The following is a 23,082-nucleotide window of genomic DNA, read 5'->3' on the forward strand; positions in this document are numbered from 1 at the left end:
CAAAACTTGCTGGACAGAACTGACACTCCGGAGAGAGAGGCAAGTGTATGTTACATACATACATACATACATACATACATACATACATACATACATACATACATACATACATACATACATACATACATACATACATACATACATACATACATACATACATACATACATACATACATACATACATACATACATACATACATACATACATACATGGTTTATTCATCCCGAGGGGCGTGTCCGTGACCTCTGCCTGTGTACAACTAGTACAGAGCAGGATTAAAATGTCGCTAAACACTAAACTAAACAGACAGCAAGAGTCAAAACTAAAATAAAAAAGGAATTAAAGCTATTACTAGTTTTACACAAACAGGTCAGAGGCCATCCAACAGTCTGAATCTCTTCTACACCAGATTGCAAATGATGTGCTAATGGCCATTCTGCACATCTTTCTGAATAGGAAGTTTAATTACGGCTTGCTGAATCTAAGGAACTGCAATATGGGTTCAAAGCTACTGCAATCTACCAGGCCTTTTGACCCAACTTGTAAAGTGTGAAGTTGAGCACTCCGTCCAGCTCGTCTAGAGGCAGATACCAAATTGCTGTATTTATTTTTCTTGTATTCAGATGAGGCGGTGTGGTATCGAGACTTGTGAATTTGCACTCTACACTGTCTAACTCAACAAAGTCCGCCAAAACCAATTCATTCGCTTCTGCTGCGCAGGCGCCCCAAGATTCCTTCCCCCAAAACAACCCTAAACTATTACACCCCTTTCCTCTAAATTTTCTAAGTTCCCACATTACTACCCTACAGATCCAGTCTTTCTGGAGGTCTAGAAATCCGTGCGGAACGCCGGAGGACAAGCGGAACGTCGGCAGCTCTCATTTCCAATTGCTGATCAGCCTCGGTCTCTGCTTGTTCTGTTTGCTGATGTTCGGTGACATCCGGAGCGTTCGTTGCTGTTGACAATCTTGTGCTCTCTCCTCCTTGCTGTTGGTCTATCCCAATGTTGGGACTGTCCTCCATCATTGCTTGTCCCTCTGGACTTTTAGTCTCGGTCGTTCTCTGTCAAACGTGATCTATGTGTCCTTGACTAACCGTCCGTTCTCTAACCTTACTCTGAAAGATAAGGGTCCCGTCCGACTCTCAACCACGCCTGCTAACCAATCCTGGCCCCTGCCAAAGTTACGCACAAACACTGTTTGCCCCGTCTCCAGATTCTGGTAACGGCACGATTTGTCATGATTCTTCCTTTGTTGCTCTTGTGCTTCCCTTGTCTTTCTTGCCAGGTCCGGATGTAGTAAGTCCAGGCAGCTTCTTGGTCTCCGTCCCATCAGAATCACAGCTGGCGCCTCCCCTGTTGTCGCGTGTGGTGTAATTCTGTACCAAAAAAGATATTCATCCAGCTTCGTCTTCAGTGTTCTCTGTTCGTTTTTCATTCGCTTCATGGCTGCCTTAAATTTTTTGAACCGCCCTCTCAGCCAGTCCATTAGAGGACGGGTGGTATAATATGCACAATTCCCTTGCTCTTCACAAAGTTTCCAAATTCTTGACTCGTAATGGCCGAGTCATTATCACTTACCATGATTTCAGGTAGTCCATGGGTCGCAAAAATAGACTAGCATCCGAATGGTAGGTCCAGTTGCGGGAGAACTCAGTGGTTTTACTTCCAACCATTTAGAGTACGCATCCGATAGTATAACGAACCTCCGCCCCAAGAATGGCCCAGCAAAGTCGATATGTAATCTCGACCACGCACGTTCTGGCTGTACCCAAGGGTGAAGAGGCGCTTTTGGTGGTGATCGATGAAGCTCTTTGCATGTCCCGCAAGATTTTGCTATCTTCTCTATATCAGCATCCAATCCCGGCCACCAAATGTAGCTTCTTGTTAGGCTTTTCATTCTAGATACCCCCGGGTGAGCCACATGTAATTTCTCCAACACCCTCGGCCACGCCTTCTGAGGTATAATGACTCGAGACCCCACAGTACACAACCACCCAAAACACTTAGCTCGTGCCGGCGATTCCAGCAATGTCGAAGCTCGGAGTCTACTTCTCTCGGCCATCCACTCGACACATAATGCCTGACAGTTGCCAGTTGTCCATCTCTGTCTGTAAATTTTCGAAGCTGTACAGTTGTTATCGGTCTGGCAGGGGTTATTTCCAAGATGTGCAGTGATAACACCGATTCACTAGAATCCTCTGTCACTTCTGGTTTAACAGACAAAGGTAACCGACTGAGTGCATCGGCGACGGCATTTGTCGTCCCTGGTCGATAACGTAGTTTATACTGATAGCCAGACAACGTTATTGCCCAACGCTGCATGCGACCTGATGCCATCAACGGTACACCCCTATTTTCTCCTAACAACGAGACCAACGGCTTGTGATCGGTAAGGATTGTAAATGCTCTTCCACTCAAGTATTGGTGAAACTTCCTCACACCGAACAGCAATGCGAGGGCCAAGCGGTCTATCTTCGCATATCTCCTTTCTGCTTCAGTCAAGCTCCTAGATGCAAAAGCGATTGGTCGCTCGGTACCGTCGCTTAGCCTGTGTAAAAGCGCGGCTCCTACCCCGTACGGTGAGGCATCACAGGCTACGATGACTTCCTTCCTTGGGTCAAAATGTATCATCACTTGACTAAACTGGAGAGCCTCCTTCAATCGTTTGAACGCTTTCTTATGCTCATCTTTCCACTGCCAACGTACGTTCTGGCGCAAAAGCCAGCCTTGAAGTCAGCTTCGGTAAAAACCGGCCATAGTAATTAATCATACACAAGAAGGATCGCAATTCCGTAACATTTTTGGGTTTAGGTGCAGCTTGAATAGCCATCACTTTCTTCTTGTGTTGGTGCTATCCCCTGACTGTTGATAGTATGGCCTAAGTAACTGATTTCTTTCTGCAAAAACGCGCATTTAGCCAGCTTTAGTCGCAATCCTGAGTTGGCTAGGCGTTGTAATACCATTTCTAGGTTCTGCAAGTGTTCCTCCAGACAACGTCCTGTCACCAGAATATCGTCTAAATAGACCACCGTCATGGAAATATTATGAAGGAGAGTGTCCATTACCCGTTGAAAATGGCTGGACCCGAGGTCACCCCAAAAGGTAGGCGCTTGTACTTGAACAACCCAAGTGAGTATTTATGACTACGTACTTCTGGGACGTCTCATCCAGCGCCACCCGCTGATAAGCTTGGCTTAGATCTAACTTGGTGAACAACTGACCTCCAGCTAAAGAGGCAAAGATATCATTGATCTTTGGCAATGGGTATTTCTCACAAGGAGCAGCCTGCTTAATCGTCAACCTAAAGTCACCGCATATCCTGATTGAACCGTTCTTTTTTAGAACTGGTACTACTGGATCAGCCCAATTAGAGAATCGAACAGCTTTATAATTTCGTCTCGTTTCAACCGTCTCAACTCCTGTTCGACTAGCTTTTTGTACGCATATGGTACAGGTCTAGGCTTGAAAAACCGAGGTGCGGTATGTGCTCTCACTGCTATCGATGCTGTTGCTCCCTCCAGTAGTCCAATCTTTTCCTTGAATACTTCCTGGTATTTGGTGATGAGATCCTTATGTTGAATCCTTCCTTCCTCGTGTGATGTTCTACCAGTGATATAGAGATGAAATATCTCTTCCCATTTCAGTTTTAGGTTTTGCATTCAGTTTCTACCAAACAAATTTGGATCCTTGCCTTTGACAATGATCAATGGCAGGAAAGCCACTTGCTGCCCATATCTCACTTTCACATCTGTTTCACCAACCAAAGTTACTGATTTCCCTAAATATGTCCGTAATTGTACTTGTGGTCTACGCAAACCGGAGGCCTTCCGTTTAGACCATAATGCCTTGAAAGTAGCTTCATTCACCAGAGTTACCGCTGCTCCAGTGTCTATCTCCATCTCCACCTTCTGCTGATTAATCACAATTTCTACCTTGAGTGGCTTCACTTCATTGCCACGCCCCACTATGTGTACAGCGTTCATTGCCGTCTCTAACATTTCTTCTGATTCTTGGAAGTCCTCTTCTTGGCTTATTTGGTGGGCTGCCTTTGATTCTCCTTGTTGATTTGACTGACTCGGCACGCTCTCGCAATATGGCCCCGCTTCTTGCACTTCCTACATTCTGCTGTCTGGAAACGGCATGGCTTTGGAAAATGCCAACCCAAACAACAAGAACACTTACTCTTTTTCTGGTGTATGGTCCCTCCTACTTGATGTCTGATGTACTGCCACTGGTGCTTGAGTTGCTGTTGATGTACGACCACCTTGTTGCATTTCTAGCAAATTTTTCGCAGCTGTTTCCATCGCTCGGGCTATCCGTAGGGCGTCTCCAAATGTCAAGTTGGCTTCTTGGAAGAGTCTCCGCTAAATATTCTCTTTATTTATACCGCACACCAGTCTGTCTCTTGGCATATCTGAGAGAGTATCCCTAAAGGCACAGTCTGTCTATAATCGACGCAATTCCGTCACGAAATCCGCCACAGACTCACCTTCTTTCCTGTTCAAACTGTTAAATCTAAACTGTTGTAGGATAACAGAAGGCTTTGGTCTCACGTGATCTTGGACTCTCTTGACGATGTCGTCATATTCGACTGCATCCGGTGTCTGCGGCGCGAGAAGGTTGCGGATGACTTTGTACGTTTGAGCGCCACTTACACTCCACAACACTGCCTTCCGTTGGTCTTTGTCAGTCACCTTGTTCTCCGTGAAGTAAAACCCTAGTCCTTCGACGTAGTGTTCCCATTCATCTTGAGTTCCATCAAATGACCTCACTTTCCCGATCATCGATGTCATGTTTCGTTCTTTGCCTCGTCGCCAATATGTGGTATCGAGACTCGTGTATTTGCGCTCTACACTGTCTAACTCAACAAAGTCTGCCAAACTCAACTCAGTCTCTTCTACTGCGTAGGCGCCCCCAAGATACCTCCCCAAAACAACCCTAAACTATTACAGGTGGTAAAGTTCTCTTCAAAACACACTGTCAATTTCAGAAGACCAATCTCCTAGTTTTCTGACACCATAGAATGATGTCAGGGCAAAGAGATGACTTGGAAATAACAGATGGGAGTACATATGATAAGCCTAGCTGGAAGGTCACCAGAGGTTGCCCAGGATCTTGGTAGATGTTCATCTAAGAACATGTAGATGCATTTAAGCACAGAATTGTGACGCCAGGTGTATCTCTCACTCTTTAGAGCCGTCCCGCAGTTGTTGAGCAAATGTTGAGGGTTTGATAATTGCCGCAAGTACCCAGTAAGAAGAATCCGATTTCTGCCAACGTCGCAAGTTTGCTTTATGGGGTAGAGTATCCTGAATGGCGTTACGACAAAATGAGAGGATTCTATCTTTGAATGACAGCTAGTACAGTCTTACTCCAAGCGTCATCATCCACCTGCAAGCGCAGTGTCGAGCCTTGTACAACATCAGCTTTGATGAGATCCAAGCGTTGCTGCATGATCATTAACACTCTGTACTAGTCGTTTGGCCTTGCACAAACTGACAAAATTTACATGTGGTTGTAATGGTTCTAATTTAAAAACTCGTACACACATACACACACACACACACACACACACACACACACACACACACACACACACACACATACATGCATACAAGATGGCATGTCCATCGCTGCGGTGAAGGCTATACGTACTAACAGTGTCCTTTGTGCCTCATTTGAGATAAAAGTCAGGCCTTAGATAGACATTGTAGCTGACATGTTGGAAAACAAGAGAACTAGTCGTGTAGTAAGCTGCATGAACGCTGTATATTGACTTTCGACGTTTTCTCTTGACTTTCGAGGCACTACAGATATCTATAATTCGTTCAACATCAAACTGTTCCAGTGACACATTGCAGCAACGTCTCCAAGTGACTCTATCTGTGGCAATTTAAGTTTCTCAAATTTGTAAGGGTCACTAGAACATCTTTTAGATTATCTTTAAGAGCGTCTTTTAATCTCAATTTTGGACCGCCTTGATGTCTCTTTCCTCAAGTTGTCCATATTTAGGGATTCTTGAATCTGGTATCCTATAATCACATGACCAGCACAACGGAGTTGACTTCTAAGGAGCTAGAACTCCAATCGACAGACACCAGCACGAGACAGGACTTTTGTGTCAGAAATCATATCCTCCCCTTTAATATGGCAGACCTTGCAAAGACATCTTATGGAAAAACCGTTACGTTTATTAACATCAAGCCGTAGAGGACACCATGTTTCACTGGCATACAGTTAAGTTGGTTACGACTGTCTATACACATCTATTTAGTCTTGAGCTTGATATCATGCCTTTTCCAGTATTTCTTACAAGTTTGCCAAACGCGTACCCTGAGCTGCCCTTTTGCAAGTCTATAAGAGACGACAGAAGCAATAGTGCTGTCGACAGATACAGAATACATACATACATTTTTTGCTACAAAAGCTCTTAGGGCCCAGGTTAGATACTGCTTGGACAGAACAACTCTGGAGAGGCAATTGTGCGTTAGTTTCTTGCCCAAGGGAACTTATGTATGGGGCTCTCCCGCACTTGAAATTCTGCCCCAAAGGCTCCGGAGGTTTCCAATCTCCAACTGCACACTCTAATCAATTGAGCCACATACATACATACATACATACATTTTTTCTGTTTTTATTGAAAGAGTCCTTAAGACTCAGTATAAAACGTTTACATTGCAATCATATATACATACATACATCAATTAAGCTAGGTACCATTGTCACATTAACACTGTTATAACTCCTTTTAATTCTGCGAGTGGTCTCCAGTAGCTGTTAAAGTCTCGTTTTTCTTGTACCCTCCTCGTCTGTATTTTAATCCGCATAGCATACCGAAATGCAGCCACTATAGATTTTGCTGGGAGTTCCCCCTCTTTCTGCAATAAGTTGTGATTAGTGTGGCAAGAAATACTGTCAGGCTTGGCAATTTTGCCATCAACAAAAGGCTTAAAGGACACACGTCGTTCAGTGCAAATGGCAGATTCACAATCAGTTTTGTGAGTATATTCCCTGCTTGAAGCAGCACCGTATTCCAAACCAAACAGTGCTGAAAGTGTGGTCTATTGTTTTCTTTCCAATCATACATACTGAGCATATGTCAGTTTCGCTTAATCCACAGTTATACAACCGTGATTTTGTCGGAAGAGCCCTATGTAAAAATTTCCATAGACAGTCTTTCTCGTATGGTGACTGCGGTATGGTAGATGTAATTGTCTAGAGTATATTCCACTGTTGACAAGGTACATACACACATACCTACATGCATACATACATACATACATACATACATACATACATACATACATACATACATACATACATACATACATACATATATACATACATACATACATACATACAAATGTTCAGAGTGCAATGCTGTTGTTACGATGCTGTTACGTCTCCAACCGTAACCATTTGGCTCGGATAGTCCAGCTTGATTTGCTAGTTCATGCTTCTACAATCCATGACTCTGGGACAAAAGAGACCTTTCCTTACCTCTTAGGCTATGATATGGTCGATGACAGGATTTGGCATCAGGCTTCTTTAGCCATCAGAATGGGCGGTTTCGGAATGATTCCTTTTCTGTCAGTGAGACAACCAGCTTTTGTGGCATCCTGGGCCAACGCTTTTACAGAGCTGCCATTCCGATTTCCTGTTTTACGACCTGTCATCGACAGTCTTTTGAGATCTTCAACCTCTCCAATCAGTGAGGCAATAGCCTGGTCTGCCCTCCAGGAAAACATATCTCTGACTACTTGCCATGTACTGCGAAAGTTCAACAAAGGCTATCTTCTGTCACTGCTTCTTCCAATGCTCAGTATCTACTCGAAAATGCCCCCACTGCAAGAGATGCAGCCCGCCTACGCTCAACACCAGGTCTCACGAATCGATTTTGTCCGTCTGGTCTGATTGTTTCCTTGGGTTGCATATCCACCACAGCAGGGAGCCGAGGAGTCGCTAAACAACCACAGACAACAGACCGGACATCGTATTTTTTGACTCGGACATTGGAAACAACGTTGACATAGATAGCTTCCTCGCCCACCCATGGAGTAGTGACATCTTTCCATCATCTGCTGGCGTTAGTGGTGCCGCTTCAGAGAGGACAGCAGACAGACAGAAAGAAACATACAGCAAACAGCAATTACGTATATCAGGTGGCATAATTGCCACTGTAACCCAACCGGTAATGGAGCATTTTGGAGCTTGGGGAATCGATGGATGGAAACTCCTTTGCAAATTATCAAAGAAGTCATCGGACAAAGTGGGACGACCGAACGCTGCAGAGTTTATCGACTTTTGGTCCAAACGCTTTTCTGTTCAGCTCCAGAAGTGTAATGCTAGAGTCATCTCTGGAAAGCTATCTTCGCTGTCTGAAGGCAACAGATGTGACTTTTTTGCTACGCAGTTCTTCAGGCACTAGCTGGTGCTGGAGGCTCTGCTTGTACACTGTAGTTTTTAGATGTAGTCCTCATTTTGTTTTACACGAGTTTCAATTTTAGCTTAGTTTAATTAGTTGATGAACACTACTAGTAGTTGGACAGTACATAGTACCATGCATTGCAAAATGTAGCATAAATAATAGTTAAAATATATGCAATTGACAGACAGACAGACAGACAGACAGACAGACAGTCAGACAGACAGACAGACAGACAGACAGACAGACAGACAGACAGACAGACAGACTGACAGACAGACAGACAGGCAACCATTGTCGACCAGATAGTGTGCATTTCAACCCTCAATCTGGCACCGACGTTGAATTGGATATTTCGCTTGCTCATCCTTGGAATGATGACATCCTATCACTCTCTTCCAAGGAAGATGGTGCAGCTGCGAGCAGCAGAAAGTGACAAAATATGGTCAGCAGTTTGACATTTTTGGGAATTCTTCAACATGTATACCTGTTGTGTTTGAACACTTTGGTCGTTAGGGTGAAGATCTCAGAGTCTATTACGTGATCTATCAACCCTTTCAGTCAACGAAGATGGACAGAACAACAGCACTGACTTCATTGTATACTGGCGGCTCTGTATTTCTGTTGCGTTACAACGACGTAAAGAAAGAGTAATTACTAGAAAACTTTCGAGACTTGCTCAGTGTAACTCATGAAATTTTCAGTCTTGCTCGTTTCAGTTGTTTAGGCGTTAGCAGCTAGTTAGTTTTAGCGTAGGGCCTTCGGGCTTGCTTGTTTGTTTTGCAGCTTAGTGTGAGTGTACTGGTTTCAATGTATGTAATATATGTATTATGACAAACAGACAGACAGACAGACAGACAGACAGACAGACAGACAGACAGATTCATTTATTATCATCAAAACTCTACGTATGTACAGGAAACTTTCAAATATCTACCAGTCCTTCATAACTAAGCAAATTATAACACATTAATGGACTTGGCCTACAACATTGCAGTCAAACATTATGCCACTGTCGTTTGTACTGCATGAAAATCTCGACAGCTTCCTCGAAATCACTCTGGCGTTGCATCTCTGAAGAATGATGGAAAATTGCTTTCTCCAGAATGCCTTAAAACGTTGAGCGCTGTTAAAAGGATGTGCATGAGTGGTATTGTAGCTTTGCCTAGATATATGAGACAAAAACTTGTGTGCGTGCGAGCCCCACAAACCAAAATGTTCAAAGACTAGTGGAACACACTTGGATGATAAACCACCATGCAGGACCTCTCCTGAGTATTTCTTTAGTTTCTTCTCCTCTCTTACTTTTGCAGCATACCCTTCTTCTCTGTGTGCGTGGTTGAGAGCATCCTTACTCCATGGGTGTGCTAATGAAACATCCACGTCAAGATTCTGTCCTGTTTCAGAATCAAAGAGTGTCATATCAGGACGGTTTTCGCTACTAACAAAACGATGCCGGGGTTCGGTTTGATGGGGAATGTGCAAATCACTCAAACATTCACTCCAACCCTTCAAGATAGTATTGTGGGTCCAGACAGGACCTCCTCCATATTTACATGTTAGTAGGTGGTATCCTTGTTGATCCAGTTGTTGTCCACAGTCACACACTTTCACCCACTTGGTAAACGGTAAAGCCAATCCCAACCGCAAATAGGACGCTATAGAAAAGTCGTTTGTTTTAAGTGCGTGCCTATCAGAAGTAGGAATGGCATCTAACCAATCTCCGGCTCCACGACCTTGCAATGACCGCAGCCTTGCCGCATCTTTATCAGAAGGAGCCTGAGCAATGAGTTCAGACACATTAATTTCGTTTATCTCAGTACAAAGACGGTGCTGCAGTTTCTTAGGATAAGCGATGATGTCATCAAGTGTTTGAAAATCTTCATCATTGTCAGCTGACTTGGACAATGGTGGCAAGTCGGAAAAGCTAGAAATTACTTCTGAGCCAATCGACCCCGACTTTTCTTTAGAAGAAGTAAGATAATCAACCAAGTCAGTCATACACAAGAAACGAGATGGCAATTCTTTCATTGATTGACACCAAGAAGACACAAAAGCAGACAGACAGACAGACAGACAGACAGACAGACAGACGGACGGACGGACGGACGGACGGACGGACGGACGGACAGGCAGGCAGGCAGGCAGGCAGACAGACAGACATGCATGCATGCAGGCAGGCAGGCAGGCAGGCAGGCAGGCAGGCAGGCAGGCAGACAGGCAGGCAGGCAGACAGGCAGGCAGGCAGGCAGACACACAGACAGACAGACAAATCTGTCTCGAGACAGACAAATCTTCAAAAATCTCCGAACTTCACTCGTTGATTACTATAATGACGAAATCCCCACTGCCTTTGATTTCGTTCCCAAAAATAAATTTTATTACAGATATGCCCATAATGCATTTGCCTCTCCTACTTGTACAAATAGAAATGCAAATTAGATTGTATTTCCGTACTGCATGATGACATATGCTTTGTAGGCGGGGGGGGCTTGCCCACTCGGTCTACGGAAACAGCCCGCGCGTCATCTTTCAAAACAAGACCCGGATTATATGCATCTCGTTGCGTTACAGTGTCCTGTATTTGGGTGCTTGATATGTCAACTACTTTGCTGATAATCTGTGTAGCCACCTAAGCTTTTTCTTCTCCAGTCTCTTGCACAGCCCCTCTTAACGCGCGCGTTAAGAGGGGCTGGCCTTCCTGCTCCTCGTGCGCGCGTGAATTAGGAGGGGTCGTAAGAGACCGGCCATATCCGGACTCGGCTAGATATTTCACGAAACTGTCGACTGCGCGCGTTTGACACATCTTATACGACCAGACAGGGCAGGCCAGTTAGTGTGAGCCACAGCGCCTGCAAGCAACAAAAGATGACCGACAATCGAGAAGAAACTGAGGTTTGCGTAGCTTTTTACTAGCTACACCTAGATCTGTTATCTAGTATAGTGTTTGACATCTTTATACGAAACGTTCGACTTTTGTGACGATCTCGACAAGTCTATTGTATCTTACAGAGTCCAACAGTGACGGTACCAGTCAAAAAGTCAAGGAACGTTCTGCTGGCAGTTGATGGCAGCAAGGGATGCAAGAAAGCGTTTGACTGTTAGTTATGTATGCATATACATCGATCATCGCTTCATGCTCAACGTAAACGCGACGTAGCTAGTGCTAGAATCTTGGATCATTCTCCTATGAATGTGTACTACCGCGTTGATACGGGCTTTCCGGTCACGTGGTGCTCTGGTTGCAAAGTAGCGCGAAGTAGCCTTTCTTTGTTCTAATAGCTGAGTTATTACACTGTACCCTTTACTTAATTAATTGGAAATTTCAGATATTATAGGCACTCATGGCCATCCAAACTTTGTGATTTTAGACTATTTTTAATTTTTTTTAAACATTTGTGGCATGAGTCGATGTTCAGATTGAAAATATATAACCAATCTTCACATTCTGTAGTTTCTGATTGCAGTGCCTGCAACAGGATCTGTCATAACAATTGTCAAGATTTCTGGACAGAATATTTGTTTATTTGCTATTGCAGGGTATCTTGAAAACATGTGGCGTTCATCTGACTTAGTTCTTCTAGTGCACGTATTCAACCCTCCAACTCTACCGTCATATTCTTTTTCTACCCCAGGAACAGGGCGTAAGAATTAATTAATTGTTTGACATGGAAACATGCTTCAATCGTGCATACTCATGTCTCTTTACGATTTCTAGTTGTAGTGCCAGCTGCATATCAACAATTGGTTGAAGAAGCACAGAAACAAGCTCGTGAAATCATCGATGGATATGAGACAGTACTCAAGTCAAGCAAAGTTTGTCAACTGTTCAGACATATTCATTAGTTAATAGTAGGCAATAGCTATTATAGTGTGTATGTTATAGGTGCCATATCGCACTATAGTACACTCTGGTGATACAGGAGAAACTATTTGTGCCATTGCTGAAGTGGAAAATGCAGATGCTATCGTTGTGGGCTGCCGTGGACTTGGTGTGATTCGTAGAACATTCCTCGGCAGTGTCAGTGATTATGTTCTTCATCATGTCCACATCCCTGTAACTGTTGTACCAGGGAAACAAAAGTGACGAAATTGATAGAGTTGGGAGATCGTGAATTGTGTTAGTTGCTATAACTTCAATGATTGTAGTTGTTCAGAAGTCAGAAATGATCATGATCTGATAATCCAATACTAATGATAGTACTTGTGTAGTGGCCAAACGTTACATGCACATACTATTTATAGATAGATATACTAGACTACAGAATAACTAGTTTAGTATTACGTGGGTAGTTTATTTATTCCCAGTTTATTTATTTATTTAAACAACTAGTTTATTTTTTACGTAATTGACTCAATTCTGTTATGTTTGGACTACAGCAGAGTTTTCGTGTGCTTGACACATCATGCCTTATACCATAATATATAAACATGCCAATAGCCCGACAAGAGCAATTACACCTAAAGTGAATAAACTATTCCGTCACTGTCAGTGTGAACATAAATCATTGTATTTGACTGATCAATATAAATAATTGATTTTAACAACTTAAACAAATATCATAAAATGGCAGTAACAGTAGTATATCACACTATTGTTGCAAGGAGCTCAGGAAATCTGGTCTGCCAGGTCTCCTGCTTGATTCGACAGATAGTCAACTGTGATTGCTTCTGAGGTGATCAAGTAAATAACTTAATTAAAACTGCTATGGCCTGTACAAATCACATGCATTTCTATTTCTAAATTTTGAAACTACCTACTACTGCAGAAACATTTTAAACATGCATCTGCTCTGTCACATGTTTTTCATAATCTATCTATTTTCGTTTCAGTTCAAGACTATTTCAACGAAAGTAATTTATATATATATATATAGAGAGAGAGAGAGAGAGTTATAATTGCTTTTCATTTACAGAGCTGTAAAAGTACCATTTCACAATTGGATGATTTGTAACTCCCAAATTAGCTGGATTTGTCTAGTAAATTGTAGTTGTTTCACCCAATGTTTGGTCTTCCTTCTCATAGCGGAAACTGTCCGGCTGGACACTCGAGCTTAGTGCCTACGTCAGAGGCTGAGCCATACGTATATACGGCTCTGGCATACGTATGTATGCATTATACACATGCATTGCATACAAGACAACAGACAAATGTACATTTTGACTTAATGTGCTAATTCATTAATTAACCCTAGAGTTATAATTATAGTAGTTGTCTTACCGGAAGTAGCGCACGATGGACTCGACGGACATACCGACTCGACGGAAACGACCATGTAAACAACTTTGTGCGCTCACTGGTACAGTGTAGCGATCTTGTGATCTCGACATATCTTATGGTTGTTGCAGCTTGTCCGCTAGTCCACCCGGAATCACGCAGTACGTTCCAATTTTGGTTCCTGATCATAACTTTCGAGTGTACTTTCACGGTCGTACGTACAGTGTACGGAACGGAGAGTAAGTGAACAGGTCTAGAGATTAAGCTAATTAATTAACCTGCCGCACAGAAGTGATTTACCGTCTGATGATAAGACTGCAGCCACTTGTCTAAACAAGTGTGTACAACTGTTGGAATGCTTGTGTCTAGTGACGTGCACGTGATGTTAATTAACTAATAGGTCCTTGCCAGTACGTGCAGAAACTGTTTGGTGTTGTTAACCCTACACGTTGTTGCGATTGGAGTATACGTACACCTGTGCCTCGTTGTTGAGGCTCAAATCAATCGTTGAGTGTATGTCCTAGTTGGAACACACGCATAGATAAGTTTCCTGCTTTGCAGTGCGTTTGGAAGCACATTGCTAATTTTACTGTACAACCAAAGTACCCGGTACTGCAAAGGGGTCAATTTCTCGTCACCTATAGGGTTCAGCACTGTAGTGCTCTCTTTCATTATGGTAGCTCCTATACTCGACCACCCAGATTTTGTCCTATTCATCACTGTCAACGCTTGAATCTTTGAAGTCATCTTCAAGTTGCAAATTATAGAATGTCTGCCAGGGTCTGCTGACGAGGGCCCCACATCCTGAAGCCACCTGCTATGGGCATTATTCTTTAGCCCTGACACACTTCTGGAACTAGTGAGATAGAGATAGAGATGGAGTTTTGTCAAACAACATTCCCTAATTGCAGAGCCTATGTAATTAGATTTGTAATGGAGAGATCGACGATTTAGCGACCGTCTAGCGGCCCACCTCCGAGTCCCAGTTATCTAGAGTATCCCTACGTTGCTGTAGTTTCTTTCCTTGAACGCTTCAGTGTGCTACAATCTATGGACGATGTAATGCATTCATCCAGCTGTGTGTGCTGTCACAAGTTGTCAACCCCCTAGTGTTCCTAGACTTTCATAAGTGTCTACAGCATTCCTCTGTGCCAGCACACTCTAGCCAAACTGCTTTGTAAGTGTACTTGTGTACTAACCCGAGGCGTGCCTGCGCTAGGGTTACTGTAATGCCTTTGTGGACGGACGGACCAACCAACGGATGGCCTGATGACCAAGGACAATGCCTAGCCCCTTCTCACGCTTTTAAGTTAATCAGCAGATGCCTATGCGAGTGCGCAAGTTAATTAAATTACATTACGCAAACTTCCTCAAGCTACGTAAAGCGTTCAAATTACTAGGCATAGACCAAACACGTTAATTAAGGCTAGTATGACACTCATCATCTAGGGTGTACAGTAAGTACAACTTCCACATCACACCAACATTACAAACAGACTCAAACACACTTTGCCAATTTAATCTTTTACGTCTGGTGGCAAGTGCGAAAAGCGTGCTTTACGATTTCGCTCTTGTAGTGTTACTCTAGTCGGCCAATTACAGTTCGCACGCTATCAACATGTGCATTGACCGCCAAACGCTTATCCGGGCTATCACATTGTTTTGGTTGTCGTCATGCAGAGCGGGTCGCAGCGCGTCGAGGCGGACCGGCTAGACTGCGTTCTCCAAACAAGCACGAACGCATCAGTCGACGTCGTGCAGGTAAGTACAACTAGTGAAGTCGGTCAAGAATGCTAAATCATCTCACAAACGATGACTATTCATGTCTTGTTTCAGGACGAGCTAGTTCGCACGCTTCGAAAGCAGCCAGTGTTTCACTGCGAAGAGTGCGACCGGTTTTTCAGGAAGAAGAAAGGCCTGCGCTCACACGTTGCGGCCGTGCACAACAACAAAAAGCGTTTTGGCTGCACTGACTGTCGAAAACATTATGTATCGGAGCAAAGTCTGCAAGAGCACTATCAAAGAATGCACGGGTGTGCTGAATCGGATGTGCGCTTGGCGCGTGAGGAGCAGGATGCTCGACATTCCTCTAGGCGACGAGTTGACGGGAGCTACTGGTGTGAGGAACCCGGATGTGCTAGGGTGCGCTTTTCAAAGTTCGGTCTTAGAAGGCACACTGAGTTATTTCACAAGAAAAGGAGCTTCCGGTGTCTTGATTGTGGTGTGGGCTTTGCCTATTTACGTGATTTCGATAAACACATGCTTGGTCATAAGAAGGGAAAGAATTTTGTTTGCTATCTGTGCCAGCAAAGATTTCTAAGTGATAAGCAACTGGTTGCTCACCAGAAGTTGTGTAAACCGGTGATCGAACGATCCTTGGAATCTATTGTTTATACCAAGTGTAGTGAGTCGCTTAAAACGGATGGTCTGCTGGCTTTAGACAGGTTGACAGATTGTGACTCACAACATCAGTGGTTTAATCCTACAGTAAGCTACGCTTGTGACCAATGCGATAAGGTGTTTGAAACAAAAATAAATATGACTATACACAAGATGTTTGAACATGACGTGTATCAACACTGGGCAGCACAGCAACAAATTTTGTCCGAAACATGTGACAGTGCAATCGATGTGGCTTCAGACTTAGATAGTAACTCTTCTTATGAAAGCAAAGACGCAGAAGTAGCAATTACTGTCAATGCTGTTAGTATCAATGAGAGGCATCAGTCTATACATGATCAAGAGCAAGCTTCATCAAACGATCAGGTTACTGGTGTGACTGACGGTGCAAAATTTTCTTGCAGTTTCTGTGGGACAGTGTTTCCTACTCGTACTGACAGTCAAATACACGAGATTCGAGTCAGAGTTAGTGGAGACTTGAAGATGTGTTATCGATGTGGGAAAACATTCGAGGCATTATGCCAACTGCCCGCACATTATGAAAAAGTCCATAAGCAGGTATGTGTGGGCAGTTACAGTTTTGACGAGTTGATATGCTTTTATGAGTCAAATGAGACCCTGCAAGAAGTGAACGGGCATGAAGCTGATAATCAATATCAAATTGACACGCTCATTGATGCATCAATGGACATGGATGAAGGCATGTCATCATTTTGTGCTGGAGATGATGTTGAGCATGAGCAACAAGAGAAGTCAGATAACGAGGTAGTAGGAAATACTTTGAGTATTTCATCTGCGTCTTGTGGAAATTTGTTCAGTTTGATTTTTGAGAGACAAAAGCACAAGAATCGAGTTCAATGTGTCGAAGATGTGTCAATGCATCCCACATTTGTAACATCTACCAGTAATATAGAAACGACACAGGCTGGTGATTATGCTATATCTGTGGCACAAGTACAGTTGCCATCTCCTCAACTAGGCATGTCACCTTGCTCTGTGGCATTAGTTCAACAACAGTCTCTCCACTCTACTTGTTCTCAATCGTCTGGGAGGTCTGTTGGTGTGTCATCGTCAGGAGTTGAGCCTTCAGTAGCTGCAAGCAAAACCTCATTTGAAATGGAGGCGCAGTCTCATCAAGAAGGATCGTGTGTAGATCAGCACACACAAACATCACAACAACAGTTTAATGAGCAACAAGAGTCTCATGTTTACACTATGTCTGCAGAACAGTTACAGTGTGATCAACAGCAGCTGTCTTCTTGCGATGTCTCACCTACAGCACGAGAAGCCTTTGTCGATCGGATTGCATCTTCGATCTGGTCTCAGTTTCCCCAAGCGGAAGTGTCCTGTAGTGTTACTCAGCAACAGTCTTTCCACTCTACTTGTTCGAAGTCCTCTGGTAAGTCTGCGTGTGTGTCATCTTCAGGAGTTCTTGAGCCTTCGACAGATGCAAGCAAATCCTCGTTTGAAATGCAAGTGCAGTCTCTTCAAGAAGGACTTTGTGTAGATCAGCACACACAAACATTACAACAACAGTTCGATGAGCAACGAGAGTCTCCTGTTGACACTATGTCTGCAGAACAGTTACAACATGATCAACCACAGCTGTCTACTTGTGATGTCTCACCTACACCTACAACAAACATACAGATTGTTCAACCAGAAAGCTTTGCCGGTCGGATTTCATCTTTGATGTCGTCTCAGTTTACACAAGTGGAAGTGTCCAGTGGTGGTGTTCAGCAACAGTCTCTCCACTCTACTTGTTCTAAGTCGTCTGGTAAGTCTGTTTGTGTGTCATCTTCAGGAGTCATTGAGCCTTCAACAGCTGCAAGCAAAACTTTATTTGAAATGCAGGCGCAGTCTCTTCAAGATGGATTGTGTGTAGATCAGCACACACAAACATTACAGCAACAGTTTGATGAGCCACAAGAGTCTCCTGTTGATATTGTGTCTGCAGAACAGTTACAACGGGATCAACCACAGCTGCCTATGTGTGATGTCTCACCTACACCTACAACAAGCATGCAGGTTGTTGAACCAGAATCCTTTGCCAATACGATTTCATCTTTGATGCCGTCTCAGTTTACATCAGTAGAAGTGTCCAGTGGTGTTGCTCAACAACAGTTTCTCCACTCTACTTGTTCTAAGTCGTCTGATAAGTCTGTGGGTGTGTCATCTTCAGGAGTTCTTGAGCCTTTGACAACTGCAAACAAAACCTCATTTGAAATGCAAGTGCAGTCTCTGCATGAAGAATCGTGTGTAGATCAGCACACACAAACATTACAACAACAGTTTGATGAGCCACGAAAGTGTCCTGTTCACACTGTGTCTGCAGAACAGTTACAATGTGATCAACAGAAGCTGCCTTCTTGTGATGTCTCTCCTACAGCATCCATTCAGCTTGTTAGCTTTGTCGATCGAATTGCATCTTCAATGCGGTCTCAGTTTGCACAAGTAGAAGTGTCCTCTGGAGTTGCTCAACAACAGTCTATCCACTCTACTTGTTCTAAGACACATGAAGGATTGTGTCTAGATCAGTACACACAAACAGTACAACAACGGTTTGATGAGCCACAAGAGTCTCTTGTTCACACTGTGGCTACAGGACAGTTACAATGTGATCAACAACAGTTGTCTACTTGTCATGCCTTACCTACACCTACAACTAGCATTCAGCTTATTCAACCAGAAACCTTTGCCAATCAGATTTCATCTTCGATGCCATCTCAGTTTACACAAGTAGAAGTGTCCAGTGGTGTTGCTCAGACACCATCTGTATCACAACCACAATCTATTCAACCAATCCTGGCAGATGATCACACGAATGGTCATGTCCCTGCTCTTCAGATTCAGTCTGTTCATTCTGTTGCATCTACTGCTTTTGACCTGTCTACTCTTCAGGAACATTCTAGTGCTGCTGTTCCGTCAACAAACTTTAATTCGTATACATTACCAATACGCTGTGCTGTTAGTCAAGCAATGTCTCTACAATCATGGCCTGTTGGTACGAGACTACCTCGTAATCACAACTTAGCTGTAGGACAGTTCCCTTCTTTTGGAGGACTTGTATCTGGTGTCGTGCCCTCAGTTCAATCTGGGTCTTCTACTATGCCCATTGTATCGCAACCACTTGCTAGTTATTTCTCATCTAATGTTCAGCCATATCAACCAACTCAATATTATTGGCATGCTCCAGCTTTCCAGTCAAGGTATTCGCGTGGATGCAGACGCCTTCACGTTGAACAGGCGAATCACTCCAATGGGTTTTATCAGCAGCCAGATTATCGAGCTTATGGGGGGTCAACACCGATAGATTATCATACAGCCAGGCCATCATATGGTAGTGCGTCAGGTTTTGTGGATCAACAGACTGCCCAACGAGGCGTTTATCCTGCTTGTGTTCCAGCTGTCCAGTATATGCAACCCTTGGGATACTCAAGTCCAGTGCTGCCTACAAATTATACTTCATCTTTGGTACATCAGCAACTTTATCAGCAATGGCAGTATCCATGGTTTGGCCAGTCTCAGGCGCAGTTTGGATTTGCCGCATCCAGGGAACAGCACTGTTTGCCACAGCAACCTCCCAGTTATGATTCAATCGCGTACAATATTTGGTCTATGTCGCCAATGTCTAACAGTGTTGTGTCATCGGTTTGTTCACCAAGTACCGTGACATCTGGACAAGTGCATGGCTTGAGAGTGCCACCGAGTTACCCCTCGAGTGTGATTCAAGGATACTGTTATCAACCAGGGATGCCATACAGTAGTACCTTGTCTGTTCAGTCGAGATCTTCAGGACTCTACTCTCAAACAAGGCTGCCTCAAAGTTACGCGTCTGTGTCACAGCCACACTCTTTTTATCCGGTGGTGTCTCGAAATCAGTGCAGTCTATCGACTCCATCGATGTGTGTATCTTCTGCAGATTTTCGAAGTCCGAATTCCGCTCTGGTTCAACCGTCGTTTCTGTTACAGTCATGTGTTTCAAGTCCTGTAGTTTCAGGTTAGTCACAAATTGATAGTGAATACATTTAGTAAGATAGACGAGCTTGAATAAATAGGGAAAGTATGTAGTCCAGTTGTGATGTGTACAATAACGTACTGTGTGTGTGTGTGTGTGTGTGTGTGTGTGTGCGTTCGCGTGCGTGCATGCATGCATGCAAGCGTGTGTGCAAGCGTGCGTGCAAGCGTGTTGATGTAGTGCATGATCCATCATGTTAAGTACAAGTTGAGCAATTCGCACATTTATACTGCCGCAAGCTTTGTCTGTATGTAAGCATTTATTTCTGGCTTTCTGTTGTCGAAATCAGTTCTATAGAGACACAGCATATAGAGACATGCTCACTATCATTTTGTGTGACTACAGAAGGCCATATGCTTTGTGTCTCTATAGATGTGCAGATGTAATCCTTGGGACTAATCAAGCAGTTAAACACATTACTGATGTTTTTATGATTGGATTGTTGGTGTGTCTTTTTGTGGCATGTGAAGAGTAACTACCTTCAGACTGATAACTGAAGCAGTTATGCAGGCATGAAGCAAGTGATGAGATAACCTCATATGGAAGGTTGTGCACAAGGTGTATGCCATCTGTGCCTGTTTATCCCAATTTCAAGTTGTTAGTTAGCCTGTTTTGTGGGGTTACCTTGCACAGAGATACTGCATACATGCATCTGTAACCTGTGTAACTGCAGTTATGGCATTGGTCTGTTGTATACTCACCCAATTGACCGATCGTCTACCATTGTAGAAAAACGAGTCAATACTGAGTCATCTGTCAGACAATTGCTCAATCGAAGTGAATTGGTTCCCACTTCGAGGACCAACGACAAGCAAGTCGACAAGTCTACCTCCTTAGCGTCTTATTTTTGTATCAAGTGTGGTTGCAAATTCAAAAGCAGTCAAGAAGTCAAGTATCATATGAAAGAGGTGCATCCTGGTTTGAATCTTGTTTTAGTAAAGTCGAAAAATGGACGGTTGGTCGGCAAGGAGAGATACTCATATGATTCATTGAGCTTATACGGGACACCCCATGGAGATCAACCCCAACTGTTAAATCAGAGTCGAGAGAACTCGGTTTGTATAGACGAGGCAACAGCTGATGAGCACGAGTACGAACTCGAGGAACCTCATGTTCTTAATGGAAGAAATCGTAAACGTGAGTGCATATCTATCACGTGACTAACCTGTATCACATACTCATTACTCTCTAGGTGTTGGTCGTACGTCCATTTTGTCTCCCAGTCGATGTCCAAAAGTACGACACATCGATAGTATTGCGTCGATGTTAGCTAGTAGAGCTGGTCACTGAGCAGTCGCTCGCTTTGAGTTGGTAAGCCCGATATTTTCTTTGCAGAGATAGATCCTATAAAAAGAGTTGAGTTTATAATGTCTTCAAGTGCAGACACAAAGAGAGATTACTGAGTACCTAAAATGTATTTAGAGTGAATTAAGAGATGTGGAATTGTTGTTGTTGTGATGTGACAATATTTGATTTTGTCTTGAGCAGAGTTGTCTCTGTCGGTTGTATACTTGCTGTTTTATATATGTATATGAAAACAAGGACACGTTGATCATTGTATCAGAGTTTGTTTGGGGTGCCATATCCGCTAGCTAGAGAGGCATGAAGATATAGTGATTTCTATGGCTGTGACATTGAATTATCACCCTCACTTGTGTGAACAATAGGAGAAAAGCAGTCCATTTTGTTTGCTTTTACGGACTACGTATAGCAGCTGGTGAGTCTAATCTTATAGCCATCAGGATTAGAGATTTCTTTGGGCTGTAGAGTTTGCTTGCCGACTCTTTGGACAAAAATAGTTATAGCCACACACACACACGCACACACACACACACACACACACACACACACACACACACACACACACACATGCACGCACACACAATAATTTGAAGAGGTCTGTCAGCGGATTTAGCACAAGACTTTGAGATCATGTCCTTGTTTGGTATAAATAACTAAATTGGCGGTTACAACAGACACTTAGTACATGAAAACGACCCCGTACACTCGAATAATTGACTAACATGTCTGTAATTTAGATTCCAGCATGGTTGGACTCTACGCTATCAATTGACTCGGATTTTTAGAACTAGTCTCGAAGGTATAGGCTCCAAAACGGGGACACGTGCCCCCACCGTCCCCGGTCGTCTGGCTGGTCCGCTACTGTCGGCAATGACTGGGCAAACCGACACCCGCAGTATGGACTCAAGCTGTCACTTTGCCGTCCAAACGCGAACGATAGACGCTCTAGAGGCGCGATTGCTACTGCTCGTCTGTTTTAGGGGCGCGTTTCTTTATTCTCTTCTGCCTCTTATGGAAGAGTCCACCTCTTCCGGAAGAGTTGTCTGGAAGAGTAGGCGCAGACAGAAGAAGTTCGATTAAAGAAACGCTAGGGAAGATGTGGCACATGCGTTCTTGTCAATTTACGATTTTCGTGTCAAACTGGCAGGAGTAGTAGCAGAAGTGATATTGATGCTTCTTTCTGATGACGAAATGAGATTTCTTCATCTGGAGAGCTTGAAGAAATTGTGGGGCCCCTAGTGGGCCGGGTGAAGAGCGCGTAGCCAGAACTCGCATACTTGGGCATGTTTAAAGGGTTAGACGTCGCTGAAAGCAGTTGCTAGAGCAGAATTTGCAAAGTTGAATGTCATAATACGCGTTACGGCCTACTAACAAATTCCCCGCAGAGTGTCACGTGTTTGCAACCCAAACTACGCACGCGCTAAGTAAACGACAACGAAAAAGAAACACACCAGAGTTTATTCCGTCACTTTTCGACCTCTTCTCTTCCAGCTCTTCTGCTCCTCTCCTGGAAGAGTCTTCTGACACCTCTGACCACTCTTCTGACACAGCCTCCGACAGTAAAGAAACGAAGCAGAATCTCTTCTGTCTCTTCAGAAGAGGCAGAAGAGAATAAAGAAACGCGCTCTAGGTGACGTTGACGGGCCTGTTTACGTCAGCGGTTTTCACTAGATGGTCGAGAAGGAGTGCAACATCCGCGGTCACCAATTCTCTTATC

At 43.7% G+C, this 23,082-nt stretch overlaps 2 protein-coding genes across 2 annotated transcripts; both read left to right on the forward strand.

Annotated features, from left to right (window-relative positions):
- The first annotated feature begins 11,161 nt into the window (after nt 1-11,161).
- LOC134176738 (uncharacterized) lies at nt 11,162-12,630 on the forward strand. The gene is made up of 5 exons (XM_062643396.1): nt 11,162-11,322; nt 11,440-11,527; nt 11,967-12,071; nt 12,146-12,243; nt 12,314-12,630. Exons 1-5 carry the CDS (start codon nt 11,296-11,298, stop codon nt 12,512-12,514), a joined length of 519 nt encoding a protein of 172 aa, XP_062499380.1. The 5' UTR covers nt 11,162-11,295; the 3' UTR covers nt 12,515-12,630.
- A 2,689-nt stretch (nt 12,631-15,319) lies between these two features.
- Nucleotides 15,320-21,649, forward strand: LOC134177763 (uncharacterized). Its single transcript, XM_062644540.1, has 4 exons — nt 15,320-15,406; nt 15,482-20,045; nt 20,793-21,200; nt 21,256-21,649. The coding sequence occupies exons 1-4, from the start codon at nt 15,320-15,322 to the stop codon at nt 21,351-21,353; spliced, it is 5,157 nt and encodes a 1,718-aa protein (XP_062500524.1). The 3' UTR covers nt 21,354-21,649.
- Nucleotides 21,650-23,082: the final 1,433 nt, after the last annotated feature.

The sequence above is a fragment of the Corticium candelabrum genome, chromosome 3 (assembly GCF_963422355.1).
Source record: "Corticium candelabrum chromosome 3, ooCorCand1.1, whole genome shotgun sequence".
NCBI lineage: Eukaryota > Metazoa > Porifera > Homoscleromorpha > Homosclerophorida > Plakinidae > Corticium > Corticium candelabrum.

What these genes read in the sequence shown, in the direction of transcription:
- LOC134176738 (XM_062643396.1), top strand. Translation starts at nt 11,296, where the DNA reads ATGACCGACAATCGAGAAGAAACTGAG. An exon ending in ATGCAAGAAAGCGTTTGACT is followed by an intron (nt 11,528 to 11,966) that starts GTTAGTTATGTA and finishes TTGCTATTGCAG; the next exon opens with GGTATCTTGAAAACATGTGG. An exon ending in TTCTACCCCAGGAACAGGGC is followed by an intron (nt 12,072 to 12,145) that starts GTAAGAATTAAT and finishes TACGATTTCTAG; the next exon opens with TTGTAGTGCCAGCTGCATAT.
- LOC134177763 (XM_062644540.1), top strand. Translation starts at nt 15,320, where the DNA reads ATGCAGAGCGGGTCGCAGCGCGTCGAGGCGGACCGGCTAGACTGCGTT. An exon ending in TTCAAGTCCTGTAGTTTCAG is followed by an intron (nt 20,046 to 20,792) that starts GTTAGTCACAAA and finishes CTACCATTGTAG; the next exon opens with AAAAACGAGTCAATACTGAG. An exon ending in TAATGGAAGAAATCGTAAAC is followed by an intron (nt 21,201 to 21,255) that starts GTGAGTGCATAT and finishes ATTACTCTCTAG; the next exon opens with GTGTTGGTCGTACGTCCATT.